Source organism: Larimichthys crocea, chromosome X, assembly GCF_000972845.2.
Source record: "Larimichthys crocea isolate SSNF chromosome X, L_crocea_2.0, whole genome shotgun sequence".
Classification (NCBI taxonomy): domain Eukaryota; kingdom Metazoa; phylum Chordata; class Actinopteri; family Sciaenidae; genus Larimichthys; species Larimichthys crocea.
Window position 1 is genome coordinate 9,330,008 of NC_040020.1, and position 12,035 is coordinate 9,342,042.

Genomic DNA, 12,035 nt, shown 5'->3' on the forward strand with positions numbered 1-12,035 from the left:
CACACTCAAACATCTCACCTCTGTCCACTAACAGGTGTGTGAATCCTTCTCCAGAGGCGGTGAAGGTCATGACATTAGCATCGCACTGCACCAAGGGCCTCATGGCCTGCCACTCGGAGAAATGTGGAGTGGAGTCGAACGACGGGGCCAGAACTTTCCCCTGGACTCCATCTGGACCCGGAGGAAAGATACGAGAGGACAATTAAATCTAGCTCTCTCTGTGATTTACAGAGTTTCCTGATGGACAGTGAAGTAAACTGCTGTCAAGTGTAGCTGCTGTTAGCTCAGTTCGTCAGCTTGGCCGTGAGCTCAGAGCGACGGGTACCCGTCGCTCTGAGCTCACGGCCAAGCTGACGGACTGAGCTAACAGCAGCTACAGTTGACAGCAGTTTACTTCACTGTCCACCAGGAAACTCTGTAAATCAGAGAGAGCTAGATTTAATTGTCCTCTCGTATCTTTCCTCCGGGTCCAGATGGAGTCCAGGGCAAAGTTCTGGCCCCGTCGTTCGACTCCACTCCACATTTCTCCGAGTGGCAGGCCATGAGGCCCTTGGTGCAGTGCGATGCTAATGTCATGACCTTCACCGCCTCTGGAGAAGGATTCACACACCTGTTAGTGGACAGAGGTGAGATGTTTGAGTGTGGTCTAACACATACAGATGAGGGCGATGAGCATTTAAACCTTTAAGGTCTGCTAGAGCTGCGAGTAACTTATTATTTTCCACTGATTACTTAAAATGTCAGAAATAAAGGTGATTTTAAAGAAAATCAGTCACATTTTTAGAGGCTGATTTGGTGAATTCATGAATTAATCGTCAGATTATTTAAAATGAGCTGTTGTCTTCACAGAGGGAGCCTCTCCCATCTCTTTGTTCCAGTTACCTTCATACTGTGGCTACTCGGTGAGGACGTCATGGAGCGACCTTGAGATGACCGTGCCTTATGATGCGTGTTACATCACACAGGAGGTACGAGCAGCAGCTGTGTTATGTTTACAACCGCGATTACTCCTCCGCCCCGCGCTCATCACCTCCTCGTTTGTATCTCTGTCAGAACGGCAGCTATGTGCTGCCCTTGTTGTGGTGGGGGATCCCTCTGAAGCTCTCCTGCCCGGTGCAGATGTCCACGCCTGCCCTCTCCTCGCCCCCCTCGGTCTTCTGCTCCCCCTACGGCATGGCGGTGCAGATGCACGGGCAGGAGCAGGATGTCGCGATGCTGGGAGTCAGAGGTGTGTGTCAAGAAATCACAGGGGGGGAGATTACACTCTGCAGACCAACACGATGAATAAATGTTCAGTGAGTCTGCATTGGGAAGGCTTTAAAACACAATTTAGATATTTATTTTACAAGTCCAACATTTCCTAATAAATGTTTCAGGACATCTCCTGCAAATAGATACAGCAATCTGATGGAGAGAGAGATTAGTTCAGTCCGAGTTAATCATTTAATTTCAATTTAAAACAAATTATATATCATAAATATATTCGAGCATCACGGCGGTGCAGTGGTTAGCACTCTGGCCTCACATCTGTGGCAGAGGCTGGGATGTTTTTGGGGAGTTTGCATGTTCTCCTCGTGTCTGCGTTGGTTCTCCCTGGCTCCCTCCCATAGTCCAAACACATGCAGGTTAATTGCTGACTCTAAAAGTTGCCTGGAGTTGTGAATGTGAGTGTGAACAGTTGTTGTTTGTCTTAAACTGGCGACTTGTTCAGGGTGTATTCGGCTGACTCTTGCCTAATGCTGGGAGTGTCCCTGATAAGGATAGGTGGTTATGGAAAATGGATGGATGAATGTAAATATTTGAATTTTATTCAGTGGTTGAATGATATCGTCTGCAGGTTTTATTTAAATCAGGCAGTTCTTACATAAAAGTTTACAAAAACATGCTACGATAAAGTTCTTTACTTGGAAACTGATAAAAAACATGAAGCTTTGCATATTGTTTCAAAGCCTTCTCCACACTGGGACAAAATGCTGGTGGATATACACCGATCCTTTATATCCTAATGAGTAGTCAAATTAGTCTAAAATGTGGTAATTGACCTATAAATGTGTTTTTTGTTTTTATCTGTAGACTCTAAACTTGGCTAAGATTATTACAATCCCCGACTTCCCTTTTTAAAAATACCTCAGTGGTAGTTTGGGCTTGAACCTTTATCGACGACAGAAACGTGTGATGTGTTTGCAGTGAATGGAGCCTGGGCTCCGCTGGTGTCTGAAGACTGTGCGCACAGAGTCCCCTCCAGTCCTGGACAGCTGATGTTCTTCATCTCCTACAGCGCTCTGTGTATCACCAGTGGAGTAAGTTGTTGTAACTTTTAAACTGTCTAACTTTAACTTGGATTATTGTGCCGGGTTTTGATCCAATAATACTGCGTGTGTGTGTGTTTACAGGGCGGTCCTCAGATTTCTCTCTACTTTATATTCGATGAGCAGGAATACATCCTCTCCTGTCCAGTCCATCCTCAGTTTCCCTACGTCCCCTCTCCTCCCAGTGATCCCCAGTATCCTGTTAGTCCTGCACCACCTTCTCCTCCTCAGCCCCCAACCCAGGAGCAGACTGCTCAGCTTCCTGAGTACCCGTACTACCCCCATCCTGGATTCCAGTACCCACAGCTTCTCCAGGTCTATCCTCCTGGCCCACAACCTGCACGCCCCCCTCAACCAACTCCTGGCAGTCCTCCTGGGACCCAGCAACAGCAGCCCCAGCCCCAGCAGGAGCCCCAGCAGGAGCACCTCCAGCTACGGCTTCAGCAGATGCACAAGCAGCGCCATCTCCAGCAGCAGCAGCAGCAGCAGCAGCACCATCCCCAGCAGCAGCAGCAGCAGCAGCAGCAGCAGCTCCATCCCCAGCAGCAGCAGCAGCTCCATCCCCTGCAGCAGCAGCACCATCCCCAGCAGCAACAGCAGCTCCATCCCCTGCAGCAGCAGCACCATCCCCTGCAGCAGCAGCTCCATCCCCTGCAGCAGCAGCACCATCCTCAGCAGCAGCAGCAGCTCCATCCCCAGCAGCAGCAGCTCCATCCCCAGCAGCAGCAGCAGCAGCAGCTCCATCCCCAGCAGCAGCAGCAGCTCCAACCCCAGCAGCAGCAGCACCTTCAGCTCCTGCTCCAGCAGGAAAGTTCCTCACAACAAGTTTCTGAGTTCCCGGTTGGTCAGTATCCATCTGCTGTGTATTACCCCTATGCACCGTTCTACTACCCTGCAATGACACCAGCAGCTACAAAAACTACAACTACTGCCCCTCCACCTACCCAGGCACCCATACCTCAAGCGGCTCCTTATTACCCTCAGTATTACCTTCAGATGCCTCACTACCCTACACCCACTGCAGCACCAGTGACCCAAGCACCTGCTCCTCTCCCTCCCAGCCCACTGCCTCCTCCACCCTCTCCACCAAAACAACCCGAGGGTCCGCAGTACCCAGTCGGACCATTTTATCATCCTGCTTTTTATAGCTCCTACTATCAGTATGGACATTTTCCATACCATCCTACTATCGCTCCACCCTCCCCTTCTCCAATGATTCCAAAACAACCTCCCAGCTACACCTTCAGCCAGTTTTATCCACAAAAACCCATTTACATCCCACCGCCCACACCTCCGCTGCCTGCCAAAGAGAAACCTCAAACCACTCCTCAGGAACCAGCAGCTCCACCCATCACATGCACCCCGTACACTCAAACCATCTGTAGCTACCCTTACCCCTATTACCCCCATCACCATCCACTCTACCCACCATACTACTATCCACCACACCCGCCTGTGCCCCAGTATCCACAGACTCCACCGCCAATGACAACCAAGAAGCCTTTCACCACCACCACCACCCCCTGTGCTACAAGTCCAACTCCTACCACCACAACTACTACAGCGTCTACATCAGCTCCACAGACCTTTTATCTGCAGTGTCTGATGGGGAGGATGATCGCCTTCCTGCCTTTTGCTCACCCAGACTCCATCCAGGTCAGAGGTCAGTGTTTCACAGAGACAACAAAAAGTCTCGGTCTGTCAGTCCAGCTCTGATCAGTGTTTCTCAAACTTTTTACACTGCGTACCACCTCAGAGTGAATCCTGACCACACTTCTATTCTAGATATTTTCCCGTTTGGAGCCACGATTCCAGTTTTTGATCTTTTCTAACTCAAGTATGCGTGCTATAGGCACAAATGTGACCGAACGATGTTTTAAATTGATTTATTTAATTAAAAATATTTCAGTTGCATCTCCACCTATCACTGCAGGGAGCTCACGTGGTGCTTGTGTCGTAGTTTGACAAACCGTGGTCTAGACTGTTTGATGGATTCTCATGGTTTTGTACAGACATTCATTGTCTCCAGGTGATTTATCCTAACAAGGAGGAAGAAGCTTTCTGAATTCCTGTTTCCTGTCATAATTTTTAGCAACTCGCTCGAAGACGCAGATATTTATTTTATTAGAGCTGTGAACGTTCTAACAATCATTGTCTCTGACATCAGACCAGATGAAGTCCTGGCTGTTCCTCTCCAGCGTGTCTCCTCTGTGTGGGTACACGGTACAGATGGCTGCAGACTCGGGGGTGATCCTTCACTCTCCTCTGCCCGCCTGCCACAGCGAGACACGGGTGAGGTTTCTCTAGTCTCTGCCTCCAAACGTGTCAACTTTGTGCTGCTGCTTTTTATTCTTTAATGGAAATAAGATTTCTTTGATGTGGTCGAGTTCGAAAAATGTAAAGTCTCTGTGAAATGGCTTTAAGTCATGGATATACTGTAACATAAACGTTCTCACAGTCTCTCAGACAGCGTGAAGTCTCAGTGACAGGTGCGTAGGCTCAGACACAGGACGTGGAAAGGGGCCTTCGAACTGAACAATGTGTGGAATTCTTTCTGAAGATGAAACGTCACCAATAAAAGCAGTTTCAAATTATAAATGCAAATCTACAAACGGCTCCACTCACACAGACGTTAACTTGATGCCTTCATGGCGTCACCACAGAGTAGAAGATCTTGATTTGCTGACGCTGACGTTTTGAGTTGTCACTACAGCGATTTATGATTGCAGTCCTGTTTGTGTATCGAACAGACGAGCAGCTTTCTGCAGTCAGCAGCTTTTCTTTCTTTAACGATTGATCCCATATGGACTGTATGCAGCGTTTGCTCTGCATGCAGGTTTTATTATGTCCTGTGCAACCCGACTGGTAAAAACTTGGATGTTTCTGTGAGTTAAGCTCAACTCGAGGATATTTTTAAAATATAGTAGCTGCAAACCGAGCGTGGTCGTTCACATTGACTTTATTGATCTCGCTCTCTCTTTTTAGACTCCCACGATTGTGTCTTTACCTCTGAGGTTTTGGGATCTTTCCGTGGCACGCTACAGGACTGTGGACTTGCAATGCCCGTATCAAACTCCTCCACCAGTTACAGTGCCCCCTACCCCACCCAGCACAACCACCATCCCAACCTCGGGCAAGGTCGTCCAGAAACCTAAAGTGTTCTGCTCCCCCCATCAGATGACCGTGGAGCTCCCGCCCGGTCCCATCTCTGGAATAGTTGTTAAAGGTGTGTGTGTGTGCTCCAGGTGCATATGGTTACCATCAGCTCTGCATGACTTGAATTTTAACTTTCCTGGGGGTGCAGTCGAATGGGGGGTTGGGAAAGGTATGCTTGGTTTTTGTTTTGACTGGGTAACACTGAGACTCCGTGCCTCGCCGTGCAGAGAGCTATAACTGTGCCATTTTTAAAGTCGACACAGAAATAACTTATTGTACGTTTCCTCAGACTTCAAAGGGAACCAAATGAACCTCCAGGATGTCCCAAAGCACTGTGGGTATTCTGCAAGAAAAGGCAAAGATGGCAAAGTCCGTCTGAGTCTCCGGTTACACTCGCGCTGCCACATGAGTGTGCAGGCAAGTATCGACTCGGATTTCACACTGAGCACATGACCTTTCGTATAATTGACCATTTGTTTTACCCATTAACTCTCGTGTAAACATTCTGTCTCCGAAAGGGTAAAAAGTACATCGTCACTGTCCTCTACACGACAGCACATGGGAGACAGGAGGCTCAGTTGTTTTGTCCGGTTCTCATCCCAAGACCCGGACAAGGTAGATGGATTTTTATGTTTACACCCTCTGAAAGGCTTTTCAGCTTGCCAAAGGGTGTTTTTCCTCCAGAGCCATTCAGAGTTATTTTAACTGTGGCTGACATTTGTCGTGCTGTCCCTCAGAGTGCAACCTTCCCAGCGAACAGCGTCTCCCCTGTGGACGCGGCTCTGTATCCGAGCCACAGTGCCTCTCCATGGGCTGCTGCTTCAGCAAGCAACCCCCCGCCTGCTACTACCACATGGACGGTGAGCTGCAGCTTGTGTCCCCTCCCGCTCCCACTGGCATTTTCACGCCACTTGGCAGAGTACAGTTTTGGGTACGGAAATGTGAGCTGTTAGATGTGTGAGGAGGCATATTCAGGCCCGGCATAGCATGATTCAAGCTGGCAGTGAAACTGAATGTGGAAAAGGGTAGAAGACACCTTGGGTCTCATTATCAATCGCCTCCTGAGATTTCTGACCTTTTGTTCATCTGACCTTCACACAACTGTGTGTGTGTGTGTGTGTGTGTGTGTGTGTGTGTCCTCCTCCAGAGTGCACTATTGACCGCCACTTTGTCTTCTCCGTGCCCGCCTCCCTCACCGAGCCCCCTCTTTCCCCCGCCCAGCTCGTGGCTGCCGATAACTCCACCTGCAAACCCCAGAGAGTGACATCCGACTACGCCTTGTTCAAGATCCCGATGGATGGGTGCGGGGCACGCAGAGTAGTAAGCTTCAATGAATGAAAACATTCCCCGAAATACAAAAAATCTGAGCAAGTAAAGGAAATCTGAGTCTAGATTTGTCTTATCGACAAAAAAACTGCAGCAACTAAAGTACAACTACTACAACTAACAATTATTGTCATTCTTGATTAATCGATTAGTTGTTTGGCCCATAAAATATCGATGACTGTCTCCTAAAGCCCAAAGTGACGTCCTCAAATATCTTGTTTTGTCCGCGCCCCAAAAAACCTTCACATCTGCGGAGCAGCAATACTCAGTAGCTCGTTCAACAGCTTCATCAGTTAATTGATTAATCGTTGCAGCCGCGTCCGCTCTGTCCTGACAGATGGTGGGGAAAACCATGGTCTACATTGTGGAGATCGTCAACAAGGTTCAGACAATCAGCCTCAACTACGGCACCATAACGAGAGACTCTCCTGTCAGGTCAGAGTGTTTTTCATTTTTACTATCAGAGAGGATCAGTGAGTTTCATGTTCAGATGATTTAACTTGTTTTTATATTATGTTATTGCAGCTGCCACTTTGTTAACATAGAAACCTTTTTAAGCTCAGACGGCAAACAAACATCCAGCAGTTCTAGAAGATTAATCTGGAGCCGTGACATGAGTTAGTCTAATATTGGATCAGTTCCTGGTGGATAATAATATTCACCATGTAGTCACTAACTGAACCCTGTCTCTGAGGGGTGCTATGGGTGTGTGTGCTCCCTCTCTCTCATTCACTGTCTATGTCGCTCGGACAAAACGAAGGAAACGGCAAGTCAGACGTCGACGCTCGACAGAACATAACGGGTCACTGCAGCGTGACATCAGGTTGTTTCTCCAAAAGTTGAATCTGCCTCGACTTTTCCTCCGTTACAAATTATAATTAAAAACCTGTGTTTTAATAAAAAGAATCAGACTTAAAGCTGAACTATGAGCTGACACTTTAAAACTGCAGTTTTCACGTCATTGTTGTGATGAAACGTTAAAAAGTTCCCTTTAGACCGAGATCTTTTATGATAAAGAGAACAAATAAGATTTATCTTTCTTTCTTAGATCTTTACAAATATAAAACTATATAAAAGTAAATTGTTGCATATATAAAAAAATAAGAAACAGACCTACAAATAGAGATAATAGACACTAAATGAAGATCACAGCATCAGCAGAGTTGGTGCAAATTAGTCCAGAGTGACAATAACAGTGTGCAGTAGTCAGTGCAACAGAGAATATGATCGATAGTTTATTGTCCTGTGTGTCCTCCCTGCCCTGACTGAGAGCTGGACCAAAGTCTGTGGGTGGAGCATGAAAAGACCTAAAGACTAGTCGCTCACAGGTAACAGAGAAATATGAAAAATAACCACCAGTTGAACTAAAAATGACCAAGAATTAACTTTCATGACGGAGTGTTGATAGTTTTTGGAAATAGTCATCCCATCAGGAAACTGTATGGAAGCTTCACAGCAGGTGGTGCACGTGGTCTGGAGTTCGCACTGGGAGACTGTTTCCTGTCTCGTCCTCAGGTTGTTGGTGGAGTGCAGGTATCTGCCGGGCACTGTTCTCACTGTGAGCTACATGGTTAAAACTCCCACCATTGGATCTGCAGTCCCCACACAGGGCGTGTTTGGAGTCCAGCTCAGGATCGCCAAAGGTAGACTCTTCATTTCAACCCGAACATCAGCTGACTGACGGAAGCTACTAATCCAATAACAAACCTGTTCGTCCTCGTCCTGGTCCCAGACGTCCAGTACAGCAGCTACTACCCTCAGTATCACCGGCCCCTGCAGATGCTGCTGGGGAAACCCATTTACCTGGAAGTGCGGCTGGTCAACACGCCGGATCCCAGTTTGGTTCTGCTGGTGCATTACTGCGTGGCCTACCCGCGCTCGGGGAAGGCCGTGTGGCTGCTGCTGTACAACGGGTACGTTTGTGTGAAGACACGTTGAGCATGAGAGGAGATGAGGAAATTTATGTCATACGTATTATCTAATGAGCAGTATCACTCCACAGATGTCCGAACCCGTTGGATCCAGCCCCACAGCAGGCTGTGCTGCTGGATCCTCGGCCGCCCTCTCCTCAGGCTCAGACTCGACGCTTCACCATCAGCACCTTCCAGTTCCTTCCTGACGGCGAGTTCAAGGACCCGGAGGAGGAGGTAAAAAAAAGAGCAGAGGCCTTTGAGCAGAGGGAGGTTAAAGCCGTTTAACTGAAGAACTGTGTTTTAATGATTTTGTCAAGTTGGAATAATTTATAGCGATATAGTTTTAGGACACTTATTCACTCTCTTCGACTTGACAAATAGTCAATTTTGCGTGATGAGAGCTGTTCGAACTCTAACTGTTAAGAGAAGGAGCTTCAATGTTTCCTTTATTATCTCCTTCAGCAAAGGATACACCAGACCGTCCTTTACGAAAGGAAAGGAGGTAAATACAATACAATAAAAAATTATGACCTCTCCTTCACATCTTCCCTTGAGCTTTTGACGTTTTCCACAGAGTTCAAGGAAACGTTGTTAGGAAAGGACTTAGGGTGCTGATTTGTTTTTGACTGTTCGACCCATAGACGAGATGATTGGTGTATTGGTATAGCATAAAGACTGGAAACTGAAAGAAACAGGTAGCCTGGCCTACCCTCACCTGTGAAACAATCACTCTCATTCGCTGTCTGTGTCTCTCAACCACTGCTCGCTCACTCTCTCAAACCAAATTAAACATCAGACTCAGATTTCATGAAATAAATAAAGTCAGAACACATCAGCAGAGTTTCAGAGTTTCAGGCTGACTGTCTCAAAGCGCCCTGAAGCTCAGTGAACATGTTACATCTTGTTTAACTCGTACAGATGTCGCGGTTTTAAAGGGGGATTTTTGTTACGTTTGCACAGAGCCAGACTCGCTGTTTGTCCCTGTCCCGGGTCTTTATGCTAAGCTTAGCTCTCCAGCTTCATATTTAATGATCACAGATGTGAGCGCGGTGTCAAACTTGTCATTAACTCACTGTTGCTTTAAGCGCGTTTAACCTGCAGCTGTCTGAGTGTGAGTTTGGCCCCTGGGAGTGGCAGTTGGCGTTGGATGTTTTAGTTTTATTTCCAGTCTTTGTGTCATGGCTGAGTCTTTCTACAAAACCATCGACAGCTGTTCCTCTAAATCTCTCAAGTCAGCGTTCGTTGGGAGGCGATGCGGAGAGGCCATTTTGTAAACTGCACATTTGGCCAAATCTCAATTGGCAGCAGCTGTTTGTCATCGCACACTCACAAGACTGGACGCTGCGTCAAACCCTGCTCTGTTTCCCCTCCTTCCCTCCTTCTCAGATCTACTTCATGTGTTCGACTGAAATCTGCTCCCCACGTGATGGGCCTTGTGTCGAGGGATGCTTCGGCCGGTGACGGTAAGAACGAATCAGCAGCCACACCCTTTAACGAACTCTGTAAGATGGCAGGAGAAACGCTCGCCAATGATCCTGGTTACAGTGGAAGCAGAGCCAGACGAGGCTCCGTGTGACAGCAGGACAATGATTTAATAATGAGGAGAGGTCTGAATAATTTATCAAGTGATCCATTTCCTGTTTTTTTTCAGCCACGACATGGAAGATGCTTGAAGTCGGTGGCTGTGAGGATGATCTGGTGCTGGCCGTATCTCCTCCCTGTTCAGGCCTCGGACGTCGCTCAATAAAAAGCTCTTAAAGGACGCCGAGTGTGTGTTTGTTTTTGGCAGCAGCAGCAGCAGCCAGGGTTTACAGCAGGAAGTGGCGCCTTTGTTTACACAAACGTTTGGCCCTCGTGCACCGAGAGACGGGCTTTCTCTGCAGATCCACATGTTTAACTAACACATGACAGAGGTAAATGAGATATAACTTGAGAATATTTCTCAGACACAAACAGATTAACTTGTTCGAGGGAGGTCTGAGTCCATTAACCCCCCACGCTGTTTAATGTGTACAGCTCCTTTGTTGGAATATTGCTACAGCGCCAGGATTACTGTGCCGTAATTTGATTAAACATGAATTTAGGATTAAGCACACAATCAGATTAAATGACATCTCAGGTAAAAAAAAAAAAAGAGCAGGAGCAGCTGTGAAGGCTCCGTTATGTCAGATAAGATTACAATTCATCTACTGACCACTTTAAAGCGACCCTGCAGCTTCAAGTGCTTCCACTGGTCGGTGTGAGCTGCAGCCAAAGAGTCATTCATACGTTTAATATATCAGCATCAGACTCACAGATATAAGAAACCTGAATGACCGGCTGGTTTCCAGCAGGTCTGATGGAGTGTACTGTCCTCTGAAGCTCACCGGTTAACATGCATCTTTTATAATTTAAACAAAAGACAAATGTAAATAAAGCAAGTTGTGTGTCGGGACGATCTCTCAAGGTTTCTGCCTCTTAAAGGAAGTTTTTTTTCCTCGCCACTGTCACCAAGTGTTTACTCGTGGTGGGAACTGTTGGGTCTCTAAATGATGTTATAAAGAGTACTGTACGGAAAGAGTCATCAGCTTCTGTTATAGAAATAAAATGTTTTTTTAATTGGTGAGCTTTAGATGTGTCAGGATAGATGTTTGCTGCTTGTTTCACCACAGACATAAAACGTGGATGTAGTCTCGTGACGTCACCCACAGGTTTCTGAAAAGCTCACGCTCTTAACCCTGCATAACTTTAAGCCTTAATATAATGTGAACAGGTGAGTTGTATATAAATTCACCCTCAGTACAGTTGTCATGAACGGGGAAATTAGCTACAGAGACCAAAACTGTTTTTTTACGGAAGCCCTAAAAGGCCATACATACATACATTTTATTCCGCCCGTTTTCCCGTGATAATGAGATAATTAATTTGAGATCTCGAGAAAACAAAATGATAGTCTAGTGTATTGAATTAAGTGTGCCTGTATTACAGAATGTATGGCAAATGCATGTAGTTCATGAGTCCATAATTTCTGCTAAAGGTTTGTACACTTGATCTCAGGACTGCAGTGAGGTTTTACAGTAGAGTAAATATTGCACATAATGTCTTTTTCAATTCAAAATAATGAACTTTGAGGATGAATTGCTCCAAAATGATTCAGTAAATATGCTTTATACTGAGTGAGTGAACAGTCAGGATGGTCCTGAGGTCAAGTGTATCAACCTTTGTCAGAAATTATGGATCAAAGGGATTTTACAGTGTTGTAATAGGTTTGCTCGCTCCGTATCATGGACTACATGCATTTGCCGTACATTCTGTAATACAGGCGCACTTGATTTAATACACTAGACTATCG

The 12,035-nt window shown here is 46.6% G+C and overlaps 2 protein-coding genes across 2 annotated transcripts in view; both read left to right on the forward strand.

The window, feature by feature from the left end:
* Nucleotides 1-2,837, forward strand: part of LOC113746673 (uncharacterized) — a gene marked incomplete at its 3' end in the record, with an annotated part of 4,259 nt that extends 1,422 nt beyond the window's left edge. The window contains exons 2-6 of the mRNA XM_027283387.1: nt 474-626; nt 850-968; nt 1,054-1,228; nt 2,188-2,300; nt 2,394-2,837. Coding sequence (XP_027139188.1) covers nt 474-626; nt 850-968; nt 1,054-1,228; nt 2,188-2,300; nt 2,394-2,837 — 1,004 coding nt within the window. The remainder of the gene's footprint in view (nt 1-473; nt 627-849; nt 969-1,053; nt 1,229-2,187; nt 2,301-2,393) is intronic.
* Nucleotides 2,838-3,064: 227 nt separating this feature from the next.
* Nucleotides 3,065-10,466, forward strand: LOC104937549 (zona pellucida sperm-binding protein 4). Its single transcript, XM_027282481.1, has 13 exons — nt 3,065-3,972; nt 4,477-4,601; nt 5,295-5,535; nt 5,755-5,882; nt 5,984-6,080; nt 6,203-6,325; nt 6,613-6,785; nt 7,129-7,226; nt 8,307-8,434; nt 8,524-8,704; nt 8,794-8,938; nt 10,091-10,167; nt 10,356-10,466. The coding sequence occupies exons 1-12, from the start codon at nt 3,207-3,209 to the stop codon at nt 10,163-10,165; spliced, it is 2,280 nt and encodes a 759-aa protein (XP_027138282.1). The 5' UTR covers nt 3,065-3,206; the 3' UTR covers nt 10,166-10,167; nt 10,356-10,466.
* The last annotated feature ends 1,569 nt before the right edge of the window (nt 10,467-12,035 follow it).